At 39.6% G+C, this 14,116-nt stretch overlaps 1 protein-coding gene across 1 annotated transcript in view; it reads left to right on the forward strand.

Annotated features, from left to right (window-relative positions):
- The window catches only part of LOC119422495 (alpha-1,6-mannosylglycoprotein 6-beta-N-acetylglucosaminyltransferase B), a 249,262-nt gene that overhangs the window by 214,501 nt on the left and 20,645 nt on the right, over window positions 1-14,116 (forward strand). Inside the window, exons 12-14 of the mRNA XM_037689870.1 lie at window positions 4,715-4,873; window positions 5,059-5,205; window positions 7,305-7,421. Coding sequence (XP_037545798.1) covers window positions 4,715-4,873; window positions 5,059-5,205; window positions 7,305-7,421 — 423 coding nt within the window. The remainder of the gene's footprint in view (window positions 1-4,714; window positions 4,874-5,058; window positions 5,206-7,304; window positions 7,422-14,116) is intronic.

Consider the following 14,116-nt stretch of genomic DNA (forward strand, 5'->3'; position numbering starts at 1 on the left):
TCTCTCTCTCTCTCTCTCTCTCTCTCTCTCTCTCTCTCTCTCTCTCTGTCCGTCCGTCCGTCCGTCCGTCCGTCCGTCCGTCCGTCCGTCCGTCCGTCTGTCTGTCTGTCTTTCCATCTATCTATCAGTACTAATGAGCTAACGGCTAGTCTGAATGCAGCTGATTCTAAAATATATAAATTATAAAATTGGTATTTTAAAAAAAGGAAAATTTAAAGGTTTAAATATTAGCATTTGCATGAATCCCTGAAATTTTGATACTGGAGTTATTTTAAGATGACAGCAATCCACTTCGCTCATCAAATCTGGTCAGAATTACTCTCGGTTTTAACAAACTGAGTCTGTTCAAAGACCTATTTACAACAGGTAAGATATTTGCTGTTCGTAACATTTCCACAGGTCCCCATTTCAAAATAGAAGTATTTACCCTTCCTGAACTTTCATTGTTTGCTGAAAGATGCCCAAAAAGTAGAAAAACGCTCAGTTTATTTTTGATTCAGATTTGTTCTTTATTTATTTATTGTTTTTCAGTAAATTCTTCCAAATAAATCGGCAGCTGCCAAATTAGTTTTGCAGAAAGGGAATGATCGTTTTATCTGACTTGTTATGAACATGACCTGCAGTATCAAAAAAGGCAAAATGAATATCCCACAAAATAGTTCTGAAATATATGATCTCAGATTTTTCCCAGCAGTCTGTGTAAAGGTGAGTTATGTTTTCTCATGTTTTACACCCACACAGCGCCTGGTGGAACACATCTGTAGGAGATGCAACCTGGTAAATAGTTTCTGCACGCTCCATTTAATGACTTTGACTCAAACTGTCCAGATGGCTCTAATTTAAACAAATGTTTTTAGGCTTTTTATTTTAAATATTAAAGCTCTGATTGACGTCTCAAAATGTAACGATCTGAATCCAAATGGCAGCTCTTTCCATGGAACTAAATGAACTTGATGGTCAGTGTTGTTCCATTAAAATGTAATAAAACATTCAGACATTTTTTCTTCTACCTGTAACCATTCCTTTGACAGGCGGACTTGACCCTTTAAATATTTTAAATGTCAATTTTTGTTCAAATAAGTTCAGATCTCAGTTCTCTCAATATTCTATTTTTCAAGAACAAAGTTGAACCCAAGTACAAAAATGTAACGTGTGTACTTGTACAGTGAAAGTTTAAACGACTAATACAAGATTTAATAACAAAATAATAATTTTCAATTTTAATCACCTTTAAAAAAATTACCTTGAATTTATTTATCACTTAAAATGTCTAGAATGCAAATTATGAAATGAAAACAGTAACAGTTTTGTTTGTTTGTTTGTTTGTTTTTTGGGTGGGGGGTGGGCGGTCGGGGTTACGTTATTCTTCCTGTACTAAAATCTTTTTTTAAGAGAAATTCATTGCAGCAGACCTGTTCTTTTAACCTCCACAGACAGTGTTGAACTAAGTCCGACTTGTTACTCATAAGAGCCTAACTGTAATGATCTCAATTACTCATTAGACAGATGAACACTTTTAACGCTAGTCCCTCATTTAAAAATACTCCATGTGTTATTTGGCAGTGCTGCAAGCTTTACAAAACATTTGGTTACATCTGGTACATTTTTCTATAAAATATTTGCTTCCTCAGTTTGAACACTCTGAGCATGCTTGTGTGTTTCTTTATGTGTCAAGTCGGTGTTTTTTCATGTGGCTGACAGTGAAGCAGAATAAATACAAACAGACCAGAAAGGTGCTCAAGTGGAATGGCTGGACCGGTTGCTAATAAATCCGTAGGCCTGCTGCAATAAACAATTTAAAAAATAATAATAATAATTGAGCGATGATGATAAGTTCATTGAAACACTTCACAATGTTTTTACACTTAAACTGAGCTCAAAGAGAAAAAAAAAAAAAGATAAATAAATAAAGAAAGAAAGAAATAAACAATAAATCAATTAATCGCATGATAAATTTAAATTATCGACCTCGTTCTATGTCGTATAAGCTTCGCCCTTTAAGGCCTTCGCTTTAGTGGGTTTATCCCGTTATGCAGAGCATAAGCACTGAAAAAATTAGTCCACGCCCACCTGCTGTGTGGGCCCCACCCGGTCCGTATAAATTACGTTAAGAGCGGGAAATCGGCTCCCATTTTTTCTTCAGCGAGCTAATATAGCACTGTCAGAAGAACAAAGAAGATAAATTGTGTAAATGACCAACCTTTGCGAAAGATGCTTGGCCCGGCAGTCGACCTCCGGTCGTCCGGTGAGTTCTCCTCCCCGAGGAGAAGATGACAGCAGTCTTATTCCAAGGTAAGCGTCGTGGAACATTTCCCAGTGACAGGTCACTACACGCTGGACAACGCCATCTTGTGGTTTTCCTCTTATCGCCGACCCTCGGGGCGAACCGGATGGTTCCTCCGGGGCAAGGCGTGCTCAGCTGCAGCCCCGCTGCTCTTTCCCTCCTGGGGAGCGTAGTGTAGGTGGAGGGGGGCTGAGTGAATGCTCACCCCATCCCACCTCGTTTCGCATCGGCGATCACACCGCTCCCGGCCGACGGCGCCCTCAGGGGTTGCCCGGCGGAACCCAGGAGGAGGCTGACATGAAGGGACCCCCTTTTTTTCTACGTCCCTCGCCTTTTCCCGCCAGTTCGGATGATCGGCGGAAAGGTTATTTTTCACTGGGCTCCACTGTGGCTCACCGTCTTGATCCATACGGCCTCACGTTCCAACAGGACGTTCCACGGGCGAGGCCGCAGACGGTTCTTTCCTGGTAGATTAGAGGAGTCGGTCCCCAGTCCGCTCCCATCACCAGAGTTGAGGGATTCACCGAGCGGGGCTATTCCTCGGTAACCTCGTTTTCATTTATCGCCTTTATCGTTTCTTTGTGTCTCTCTCTTTTTCTACTGAAGACACCGGATAACAAAAGGCTCAACTCCGGTGCTCTTCACTGACCCCTCCCTTTCTCTTTTCTCTTTAAAATCCATTTTAACCATCCAAAATCATGTTTTTGGATGGTTAAAAGCAGCTAAGCTGAGAAGCTAAGCTACGAGTTAAGCTAACAGGCAGACCTCGGGAATAAACCTCAGTTTTCCCAAATTTGCTGTTGAAACCCATGCCTTCGTGTAAAAAGTTGTTTTTCTCTGCAAAAAGAAGCTGAGAACTTGTTTACTGAGTTATTTAATTAAAAGCGTTGTGTGACAAATGCTGTGCTAAAGAGCTCAAACCACACACTCTGCAATTTTGAGAACCGAAAAACAGGAACAAGAGACAGCCCATGTCATGTCAAGGGGCCTCCTTCCCATTTTTCTTGAACAGACATGCTGCTTGCTCCCTCACTAGCCATCCTTCGGTTCAAACAGTATACACTGCCATCTGGTGGTCAAAAAAGGTACTACACACAAAAAATAACCAACATTTCTTCTTAAATTTGACAATAATTACTAATTATTGGTTTGTTTGATTTTTCATTTACCCTTTATTTATACAGGTATTCTCATTGAGTCACGAAAACTCATTTTCAAGAGAGACCTGTTTTTGGGAGCAAATGGTGGAGGTTAAGGGCCTTGCTCAGGGGAGCAGAGTGGAGCAAACGAGGGTGGAGACAGGTGTGGGTATTTCACCTTTTTCCACCCACATTTTGATGTTGATGGTACCAGGAGTTTGAACCTGCGACTTTCCAATCATAGTAGGGGAGTAGTGATGCAAGGTTAGAAAAGATGGGCATCTTTTCTAACCTTGCGCCACTACTCCCCTACTAATTATTGTTAAATTTCAAACAATATTATTGTTTATCCCAATAATTTCTGAGACAATTAATCATCCAGCAAAATTTGTTATAATGACAGGCCTATAAATCTGTAGTGTTTTGTTTGAACCTATGTCCAAACATGTGACTGTTACAGTGTCTGGGAATATTATAAAGACAATGAGAGTACACCTGAATGCAGCATGAACCGATATCCTTAAAATAAACACATTAGACTCATCATTCATTAGAACTGAAGTCATCTAATGTGAGAAGTGTAATTGAGAATCTCAGCCTTATTGAACTTTTGGTCAAGGTTTATGAATTGTTTTAACTACTATGACTGAGAATGTTAACTGCCCATGGGCCCATATGTTTGAATTAGCAGAGGATGAGGAGCTGATTTGATACCGCAGGCGCAGTTCAAGGTTGCCTCAGAGTCAGAGCTTGGAGGAGCTGATAAGCATATAAAAACAAGCCTCGCACACTGCCCGTGGCAGATTCTCGTGACGGGGCTCCATGCGTATACTTCTGTATATCTGTGTAACCTGTTGTGAAAATCTGTCCTTGCAAGTAAAACTGATTAATAATCTTCTTCTGTCATCTGTCATCCAGTGTGGCTTCTTTTGAGTAAGTAAGATGAATAGACGCTATTTTTATCCAACAATTTGGTCCTTCAAGTGCCGGCCCCAACGTCTGACCTTGAACCGCCATCTGAACCGTGCACAGGGGGAGATTTAATCTCCTTAACTGAAAGTCCTCAGGCTGGAATTGCTGAACTTTAGTGAGGCCAGCTGAACTGGATTTGCTTTATGCTGTTTGACCACTTTCATGGAGAGATTTGCCAAGTTTCTGCTTTTCAAAGAATAATACTGCTCTATCAAAAAAAAAAAAAAAAAAAGGAATTGTAAGCATAAAAGTTTAAATGTATATGTGGCTATTTTGCACACCAGTTAACGTCGCTTTTCTGTTTCTGCTCAAATTCCAGCAGGGGAAAGACAGTTTTCTGGATATCCTCCACAGGTACATGGAGGTCCATGGCACAGTGTACTACGAGACCCAGAGACCTCCAGAGGTCCCGCCCTTTGTAAAGAACCACGGCCTGCTGCCCCAACATGAGCTGCAGCAGCTGCTCCGCAAAGCCAAGGTAGGAGAGTCAGGAGGTCATTTCCTAAATTTAAATCTCTTCTGCTGGGTTCTCATCACTTGTACCATCCACACAGAATTCTGTTTGTCAGAAATATAGACTCATCACATCACAGTAACTATCCTGAACTGAGCGCTATATTTACAAAATCATGTTTTGTTTTTATTGTATTTTTGTTTCTCCAGCTCTTCATTGGTTTTGGGTTCCCGTATGAAGGCCCAGCTCCGCTCGAAGCTATAGCCAACGGCTGTATTTTTCTGCAGCCGAAGTTCCAGCCCCCCCACAGCTCATTAAACCATGAATTCTTCAGAGGCAAGCCCACATCTCGAGAGGTAAAAGCATCTTTAGTCGTTTCCATTAACACTCTGAGCTTATGTATGATGAGCACCAAACGTTTCAGATGAAGTAGCATACAGCCTGTTTGGAAAATAAAAATAAAAATGGACTTGAATGTGGCACTAAAGGTGTCATATGTTAAGACCTCACATTAACTTGCATTCTTTTGCACAAACAAATTTATGTAATAAACACTGAAAGCATCCAGCTTTAATGAGCAGAGAAGCTGAGCTTAAGGTGAATTAATTAAAAAGTTTAAAACACTTACAGAATTTAACAAGGTTGAATCAGGTCCTCTGGACAGATTCTTCTTATTGAAATGTTTTGTCTTTTATCCAAAAAAACCTTCAGTCTGAGGAACTGCAACAAACTCAGTCTTATAAGCAGCATCTTCTCATAGTGGATGAGCCAGTTTGCTGCAGACAGCCAGAACTAGCTGTTCACATGTAAAAGGAGGACCATTAACCTAACAACTAGGGATGGGGCCAATCCGATCCGGTATTGGTATCGGGCTCCGATACCAGCATAATTTACGTATCGGATTTTTCCGATCCAACCTGCAGAGATTTCTGATCCATGATGCATGTCTGTGTCTGATGAAACGTCTCCTCGTGTCTCCTCCAGCTGCTCTGCACGTTGGCTTCAAACTATGGAATGGATTTCCTGAACGGAGGCATGTCTCATGAACCCAGAGTAATAAGACCCGCCTCAAATTCAGGAAATCCATTTCATAGTTTGCAGCGTGCAGTAGCACTGTGGCTAACGGCTAAACAACTTTTCATCGAACCATGTTCGCTGTGTGGAAGTATTTTAAACTAGAAACACCACAAAGCAACACAGCAAGGCGCAATGTCTGCAGAGCCATAGCGCCACATTAAACCGCAGTAAAGTTAGTTTTATGTTGGACGTTCGAGCTCCGTGCTTCAGCGGTGTGCTCCTCTCGCTCAACTTCAAGCAGGCAGCCTCGACCATGGCCAGCCGCGTCCAATCTGCCCCACTCAGTCTGCCTGTCTCATAGGAGGGCAGACTGAGCGCGGCTGACCAAAATCAGACTGTCTGCTGTGGATTGGACAAGAAGAAGACATTGCGGAAGCCCCAGAGCTCGAATGTTTACTGAGAAGTTGCTAAACTTCATCGTAATTAATGACCAACCACTATCAGTTGTAGAAAATGAAGGATTTCACAGTTTCATACTTGAAGTCAAGATATAGTTTACCCTCCAGGAGATATTTATCAGTACAACATTAGACAATCATAAAAAAAGCATATGAATTGAAAATGACAAGAAAATTATATATAAAAAAACTAAACAAAAACAGCAAAATTATAAAGCGATGTAAAATGTTAAAAACAGGAACATGTCTGTCTTAATTTATGCTATGAACTTAGCAGATGTTTAAAGCCATTTAACTTTTAATTTAATTTTATTCATTTATTTAAAAGAAACAAAATAAACAAAACCATTAAAAGAAAAACATTGAATGAAAAGAGTGCAGAAAGAAGAAAAAAATTATTATATCTGACCCTTATTTAAAAAAATAAAATAACTTTAAGCAAACAATCACTTAAATGAATCACCTTAATATCCACTTTAAAACTAGGAATAAAAAAACATGTTTTTTGTTAGAATTTAATTCTGACTTTGAAACTTATCCAACATTAATAAAACTTACTTGCCTTTTTGGACATGCATGCATATATTTGTACAACTTGCACTTAGAGAGGAGATTTTTACAGCCTCATATAAAATCAATAATGATGATGATATGGGAAAGGTATCGGTATTGGCCGATATCCAGATTTGGGGATCGGGATCAGATCAGAAGTAAAAAAAATGTGGATCGGTGCATCCCCACTAACAACAGATCGTTAGTTCCATGATGGCTGTTTGCAAATTCACAGAGAGCCGAGTGATTCTATCAATAACAGCATTGTAAGAGGAAACATTTCAACAAAGAAGAGTCCGTCCAGAGGACCTGACTCCACCTTGTTAGATTGATCCATTATTGTATTATTATATCTATTATAATTGATAGATCATTGAGCAGCATCAGGACATTCTTACAGAATGTTTTTTTATTGGTTTATCCTGAAGGTTTTCTCCCAGCACCCATATGCAGAGCAGTACATAGGCAAGCCACACGTCATGACGGTGGACTACAACAACTCTCTTGAGTTTGACGCTGCAATTAAAGAAATCATGAGGACAAAGGTACTCACACACACACTTATAGGAAAGAACCTCGTTCAACCTTTATTTATACAGGTTAGTCTCAATGAGTCACGAGGACTCATTTACAAGAGAGATCCATTTGGAAACAGTTTTGAAATGAAATAGTCTACCATTCATTCAACCTTTATTTATACAGGTTAATCCCATTGAGCCTAGGGGAAATGGAAAATTCCTGGAGAATTTGAAATTTTGAAGGCTGTCAATAGAGATACTGCCCAAATTTCCCAGATCTATCAAGGGTTCTCCTCTGAAGCCAAATCTTATTTTTGTTGTAATAATCTAAAGTGAGAAAATGTTACATTTTGGTGTAAAAACTGTAAGAGAAGTGTAAAGAGAGCCAGGTTTGAAAGAAGTGTTGAAGCTGCTGCAAGAGGCTTATTCAGCTCATCATGGTAACACCACACTGGGCCTCTCACTCTGTGACAGCACTCATAATAAGACAGGCAAACAGAAATGCACAGAGCAGGCAATCACTGTGCAAAACTCAACAAGTCCAATAGAAAAAGTTTGAACCATAAATATGCACACAAATCTTTTTTTTGTTGTTTTGTTTGTTTCTACGGTGTTTGATGGGAAATATGTCAAATTAAATTAAAAACATTCAAGTTTATAGAAGAAACCCTGGGCTCAGATATAATGGAAGTCAGTGAGAGTTTGAATGTGAACCTCTTTAATCTGGGAGGATTTAATACAGCACAGAGAAACACATTGTGTGAAAGAAGGAAAACGTCTGTTTTGACGTGTGAGTATATAAAAAGTGTAACATTTGTAAGATAAGTTTTTTAAATGATTTAAAAATGTTTAATAGCTCAAAATTCAGTGTGTAACATCACAATCTAGAAACTCTTCAAACATATAGAACCTAAACAGTGATTGTAAAAACAACAACAAAAAAACTTTAAAATATATCTAACTTTCTTTGACCAGTTTAAACTTTGAATAATGTTTCTACTGTGATGTATGTCTGTACCGCACAGCTAAAAAAATGGCTCATTTGTCTAATTTCACCAAAATCCCATTAATAAAGTGTAAAATTTGACAACTAAACACACATTTCATCAACACTACAATGTAGCTACCAAAATGCAAACACTGTTCCCAGTCAAGCTGCACATTTTGATGCTTGTTAAAAACTGTGGAAAAAGAATGAAGCTAAATAATTTAATGAAAACAGATTAATAATCGTCAAATAAAAATAATCATGCTTCACTATATAGACAATAATCGTCAGCACTATAATAATAATGTTTAAAGTATTATGACCATGATCACATTTGTTGTCAGGTTCACTGGTCTATTTTTACATCCAGCAACTCAGTCCTCATGGACTTTCTTACATTTATCAAATCTTATATAACATTTGCATGAAGCTCTATATTTCATGCTGCCAGTGGGAATAAACTTATTGAAATCATTGCTTTGTATTAAAAATATTTTCTTCTTGGTTGAAGGGTGTGTGTAAAACAGAAAACAACTTAATACTGTCGCTGTGAACATTATGAATGCTTTCTAAACTTTGATACAACCACTCTGCAGCTTTACCACTGAGTCTCTTCTCAGCTAAATCTTTTAATTTTCAAGTAGCAAACAAATGTTACAAAGCACAAAAATGATAGAAATGTTGACTAAAATAAGATAACGTGTCTACAACTGGAAAGAGCTGGAGAAAGGTTAATTATGGAGTCATCTGGGTAGATTAAATCTTTTTGGAAAGCACAAACTGAAAGAAGGAAAATGAAAAAAGCTAGAAATGAGCATAAGAGCAGAAAGTCAGAGACATAGAGATTGAGTTTGGGACCTCTCAAAAGCATCCAGTGCTCATTAAAAAACAAGTAAGTTCTAAAGTAACCAGCATTTAAACATTTTATGCATGAAAATAAATGTTTTAAAAAATCTGATGTCATCTGCGTAAGAAATCATATGATACTGAATCAAAGTGATGAAACAGATGCTGAGTGCTGTGAATATCATGGTGACGGTGTTTTAATATTTATCCACCATGAGCGTGTAGTTTGTTGTTAAAGTTTCACATTTATCTTATTTGTATAGATTTCAGGAAATAATAAGTTTCATTTGTGATATGATTTATTTATTTAAACAAAGGTTGAACTTGTATTTTTAACAAAGTTCATCAGATCTCATAAATACAATTTTTTTTTAAATCCAGTACAAAAATAATCAAAGCATTTTTCAGGTTTGCATCAAACAACCAGAAACCAGCTGTCTGTAAGAGCCTGTGAACATTCTGACACCAGAGTAAACCTGTATGATCAGTTCAGAGCTCGTGTGTCATCACATGCATAGGTGTCGCATTAATTATATGTGACAGGGATGTGACCCCCTTACATTTAAAAAATGTTAATTTTGAAATATTAGTTCACCCAGCTCTGTTTCTATTGCTATGTGAACAAATCCATTCCACGAGAATAATCAAACCAGTAAAAGTCCTCTCCGGGTTTTCCTGGTTACCTACAACAACTCAACACAACGCATGCAGTGTTTCTCCTCTGTCACTTGCCTTGACATGGCGCTTATCTTTTTAGGGTTTTTTTGTTGATGGGGTGGGGGAGTAGGGGGAGACAGCTGTGTGCTAGCTTACCGCTACGTTAATGCCAGCAGTTATTGACTGGGGTGGGGGGTTAAGATGCATGAGAGAAGCAAAGCGCTACATCTGTAGCATCTTAGCTAGCTCATTGGTATTGCGTGCCGCTAGCTTAGCATTACGTTAGTGCTGGCAATTGTGAACTTTTTTTTTGGGGGGGGGGGGGGGGTGTTCAGGGCAAAATTAACACTTCACTGTACCCTGGGCAACAATCTTCAAGGGCCCAATAATCACGACCCCAAAATTTCCATAATCTGGCAAAATACACTTATACTTAAATTTCTAACTATCAAGTGTGTTTTTATGTATAAAACTCCAAATGCTCATTGACACAAATCATCAAGACCGAATTAAGTTGAACGCACTTTGAACACCACACGACACCATATGTGTACTTGTTTAGTAACATGTTGGACACTGGTGTCAGAAGCATTTATAATGTGTGTGTGGGGGGACACACACTGATGGGGAGGTCTGGGGGTCCTCCCCCAGAAAATTTTGAATAAAGTAGATGTCATTTCCTGCATTCTGGTGTATTTTAATGGTTGTTTAACATCTAGTTTTACCTACATAAGTAACACTGGGAATGCCTTGGGATTTCCCTGGAGGAGCTGGTCCAAGTGGCTGGGGAGAGGGAAGTCTGGGCCTCCATACTTAGGCTGCTACCCCCACGGATGGCTAGAAGTAAACACTTGATTCAATAACTATTTTAGAGCTAATGGCACAACAAGAAGTAGCCTGAGCAACAGCTGATTCAATTAATTAAAAATATATTCAAAGGTGACGATTCGATGCCCACATTAAAATTAAATGACTGTAACTGAGTTGACTTCAAATGTAATAAGATTATCAATGAAGGTTTGCAACAAAGGATTTATTGATTATAACAAAGATTCCTTCAAGAAACCTCCCAATATAAATCATAAAACCAGAATGATTTCTGCTCATTCTAAATTTGTCAAATGGCCTAAATCTCCTAAAGTGAAGGAGAATCATTTTAAAATAATATATAGGATATATCCTGTAGCCATGTTTCTGCAAAAAAGATTTAAATTTGAGGTTGATTCTTGTGTCTTCTGTAAATAAAAAGATGAATCCCTCGAGCATTTTTATTTTCACGTCAACACAAAGTCTTTGGTCAGACATCAGAAACTGGAATAATCTCAAATTTAACATTCCTTCTTTTTATGCTGATGACATTTTACTTTATGTGGATAACTGAAGCTCAGCTTTCTCTGATGCCATAAATATAGTCGTACTTATAGCAAAGTACCACATTCACTGTTGTAAGAGGAGAGATAATAAGTCCTCCTTCCTGTTTGATGAACTATTTTAAGTCATAATATTCTTCATTAAGTAGATTAAAAATCTGCAAAACTGCTAAAATCATCTCACAACAGATAAAACGTATTGTTTTAATCAAAACAATGTTTCTCAAGAAAAAAAACCTGATGAGCTTGTCAGCAGGTAAGGGGCGTTTACCTTCGGGACAAATTGAGGTTGTCGATTGGTCAGTTAATGACACGCCTTCTGAGTTGATTGACAGGTCGCGCCATAGAGGATCCAATTTTTTTTTTAAACGAGAGCTGCAGCAGCCGCCTGGGAGGAGGCGGGGCAGCCCAAATGCAGTGGAAGCGCAGAAGTCTGTGCAGCGCAGGGCTCCAAGTAAAGCAGGAGATAACCAGATATTTTGCTTGTGCCCTCACTGCCCTGGGCCCCTGAGAGATCATGGGCCCCTGGGCAGTTGCCCAGTTGCCCATATGGTTAATCCGGCCTTGGGGATGTTAGGATTTGTTAGAGAAACGAAGCGTGCTCTATTCACACAAGGAGAGCTGTTGGTCAGGTTACTTCTTGTTGTGCCATTAACTCTAAATTAGTTACTGAATCAAGTGTTTACTTATGTAGGTAAACTTAGATGTTTAGTAACTCGTTAAAAAACACCAGATGCAGGAAATGACATCTACTTTATTCTAAAATTTTCTGGTGGAGGATCCCCAGACCACCCCACCACCATCACCACCACCCCTACATTACAAATGCTTCTGACGCAAATGATCACACATGTGCTTCATCTCGTCTGTGTTGGCAGAGTTCAGCAGCTCTGACTGATGCTGCTGCCTCCACCTCCTCTGAGAGACAACTGATGGACCACTTCACCCTTCAGTGGAGGCGTTACGTCTCAACACACACACACACACACACACTACTGACACAGGGCCTTACCTGCACATTATAGCCATTAACGTCAAGACACACACCGACACGTTTGGGTCATGCTCAGTCATGCAGGACAGAGCAATCTCTGGCAGGCTGGCAGATCCTCATAGTCTAAGAAATCCTTTCATTTTACTCCTTTTTTGTGCACATATGTGAGCACCTGTCACACGGGTAGAGAGGAGGGTGGAAGTGAGCTTCTAAAAAACGTTTGAGGTGCTGTTTTACTTTTGAAAGGTGATTCACACATTTTTTCTTCAGTGCGGCACAACAGTTTCAAAGCACTTCGTATTTCTCAAGTGTTTTTTTATTTATTTATTTATTTAACAAAGTCCATGCTCAATAATCCAGGTATACAATCCAACAATTTTCAGTCGGGTCATCTGGACAGTTTCTTTTTCTTTTTTTTTTTTGTGCTAGCACCAACTAACTGGTTTGTTCCACTTAGGAGTAAGCTGTTGGGGGAAGAATCAGTTTTGTGTTGTGAGTTTCCTTGACTGATGAAGCCTTCTGGATGGAAGGTGAAATGTTTCAGCACCAAAAAAAAAAGAAACTGTCCAGATGACCTGACTGAAAATTGTTGTTGTTTTTTTTTTTGCTTGTTTTCTGTTCAGCAGCACTGAACCGGATGTGACAGCCAGCAGAAACTGTGGGTTTAGGATATTCTGATGCATGCTCAATAATCCAGGTAGAAAAATCTAAAAAAGTTAAATCTGGTCCTCTGGACATTCAAAAAAACAAAACAAAGCAAATCAACAAAAAAATGTAGAAACGTTTTGTCTCTCATCCGAGAGACTTCCTCAGTCTGAGGAGCTGTATTCAGCTCAGTCTCTTAAATAGCACCGTCTCAGGGTGGATCAACCAGTTTTGCTGCTGACAACCAAAACCAGCTGATCACATGCTCAAGAAGGACCATCAGCATAACAATGGATCATTAGCACACTGATGGCTGTTTACTGTTCACAGAGGGCTGAGTGATACTAGCAATCACAGCATTGTAAGAGGGGGACAGTTGAACCCGGAGGCCTCCACCCCTGTTTAATGATGGATGGTTTCTTTTCACAAAGATGGCCTCCTTTACTCCTCTCTCAAACCATCGTTCCTCTCTGTCCAGGATGTGAACATCTTCATCCCTGAAAGAGTGACCGCTGGCCTGGAGATGAGTGTAGACTGCAGAGTCCTGGCCTGATGATGTTGATCTTCTGTGCTGGGCCATCCTTTTGGCCAGTGGCTGTTTTGTTTCCCCGATGTAAGACTGATCACAGCCCTCCTGACACTGAACAGCATACACAACATTACTCTGTTTGTGCCGGGGGACTGGATCTTTGGGATGAACCAGTCTTTGCCGTAATGTATTTTGGGGTTTAAAAGCCACTGGGACGTTATGTTTAGAAAATAAACGTCTCAGTTTCTCTGATACTCCCTCAACATATGGAATGACCACTGGTCTGGGTCTGGGTTCCTCCTTTTCACCTGTTGGCTGACTGGAGTCCTGTTTGGGTTTCTTCTCTGCTTTCAGGAAGGCCCAGTTAGGATATCCACATTGCTCTAGAGCCTGTCTTGTGTGGGATTTCTCCTTCTGCCTGGCTCCTGAGCTAGTGGGGATGCTGTCTGCTCTGTGATACAGAGTCCTGATGACTCCTAACTTGTGCTCCAAAGGGTGATGGGAGTCAAACTGCAAATACTGGTCTGTGTGTGTGGGTTTGCGGTACACCTCAGTTTGCAAATGTCTTTTATCAGAGACTGAGACCTCACAGTCCAAGAAAGCCAACCTGTCATTTTTTACATCTTCTCGTGTGAACTTGATATAATTATCCACAGAGTTGATGTGGTCAGTAAAATGTTGGACTTCCTGAGA

This window comes from Nematolebias whitei, chromosome 16 (assembly GCF_014905685.2).
Source record: "Nematolebias whitei isolate Nwh7 chromosome 16, NemWhi1, whole genome shotgun sequence".
NCBI lineage: Eukaryota > Metazoa > Chordata > Actinopteri > Cyprinodontiformes > Rivulidae > Nematolebias > Nematolebias whitei.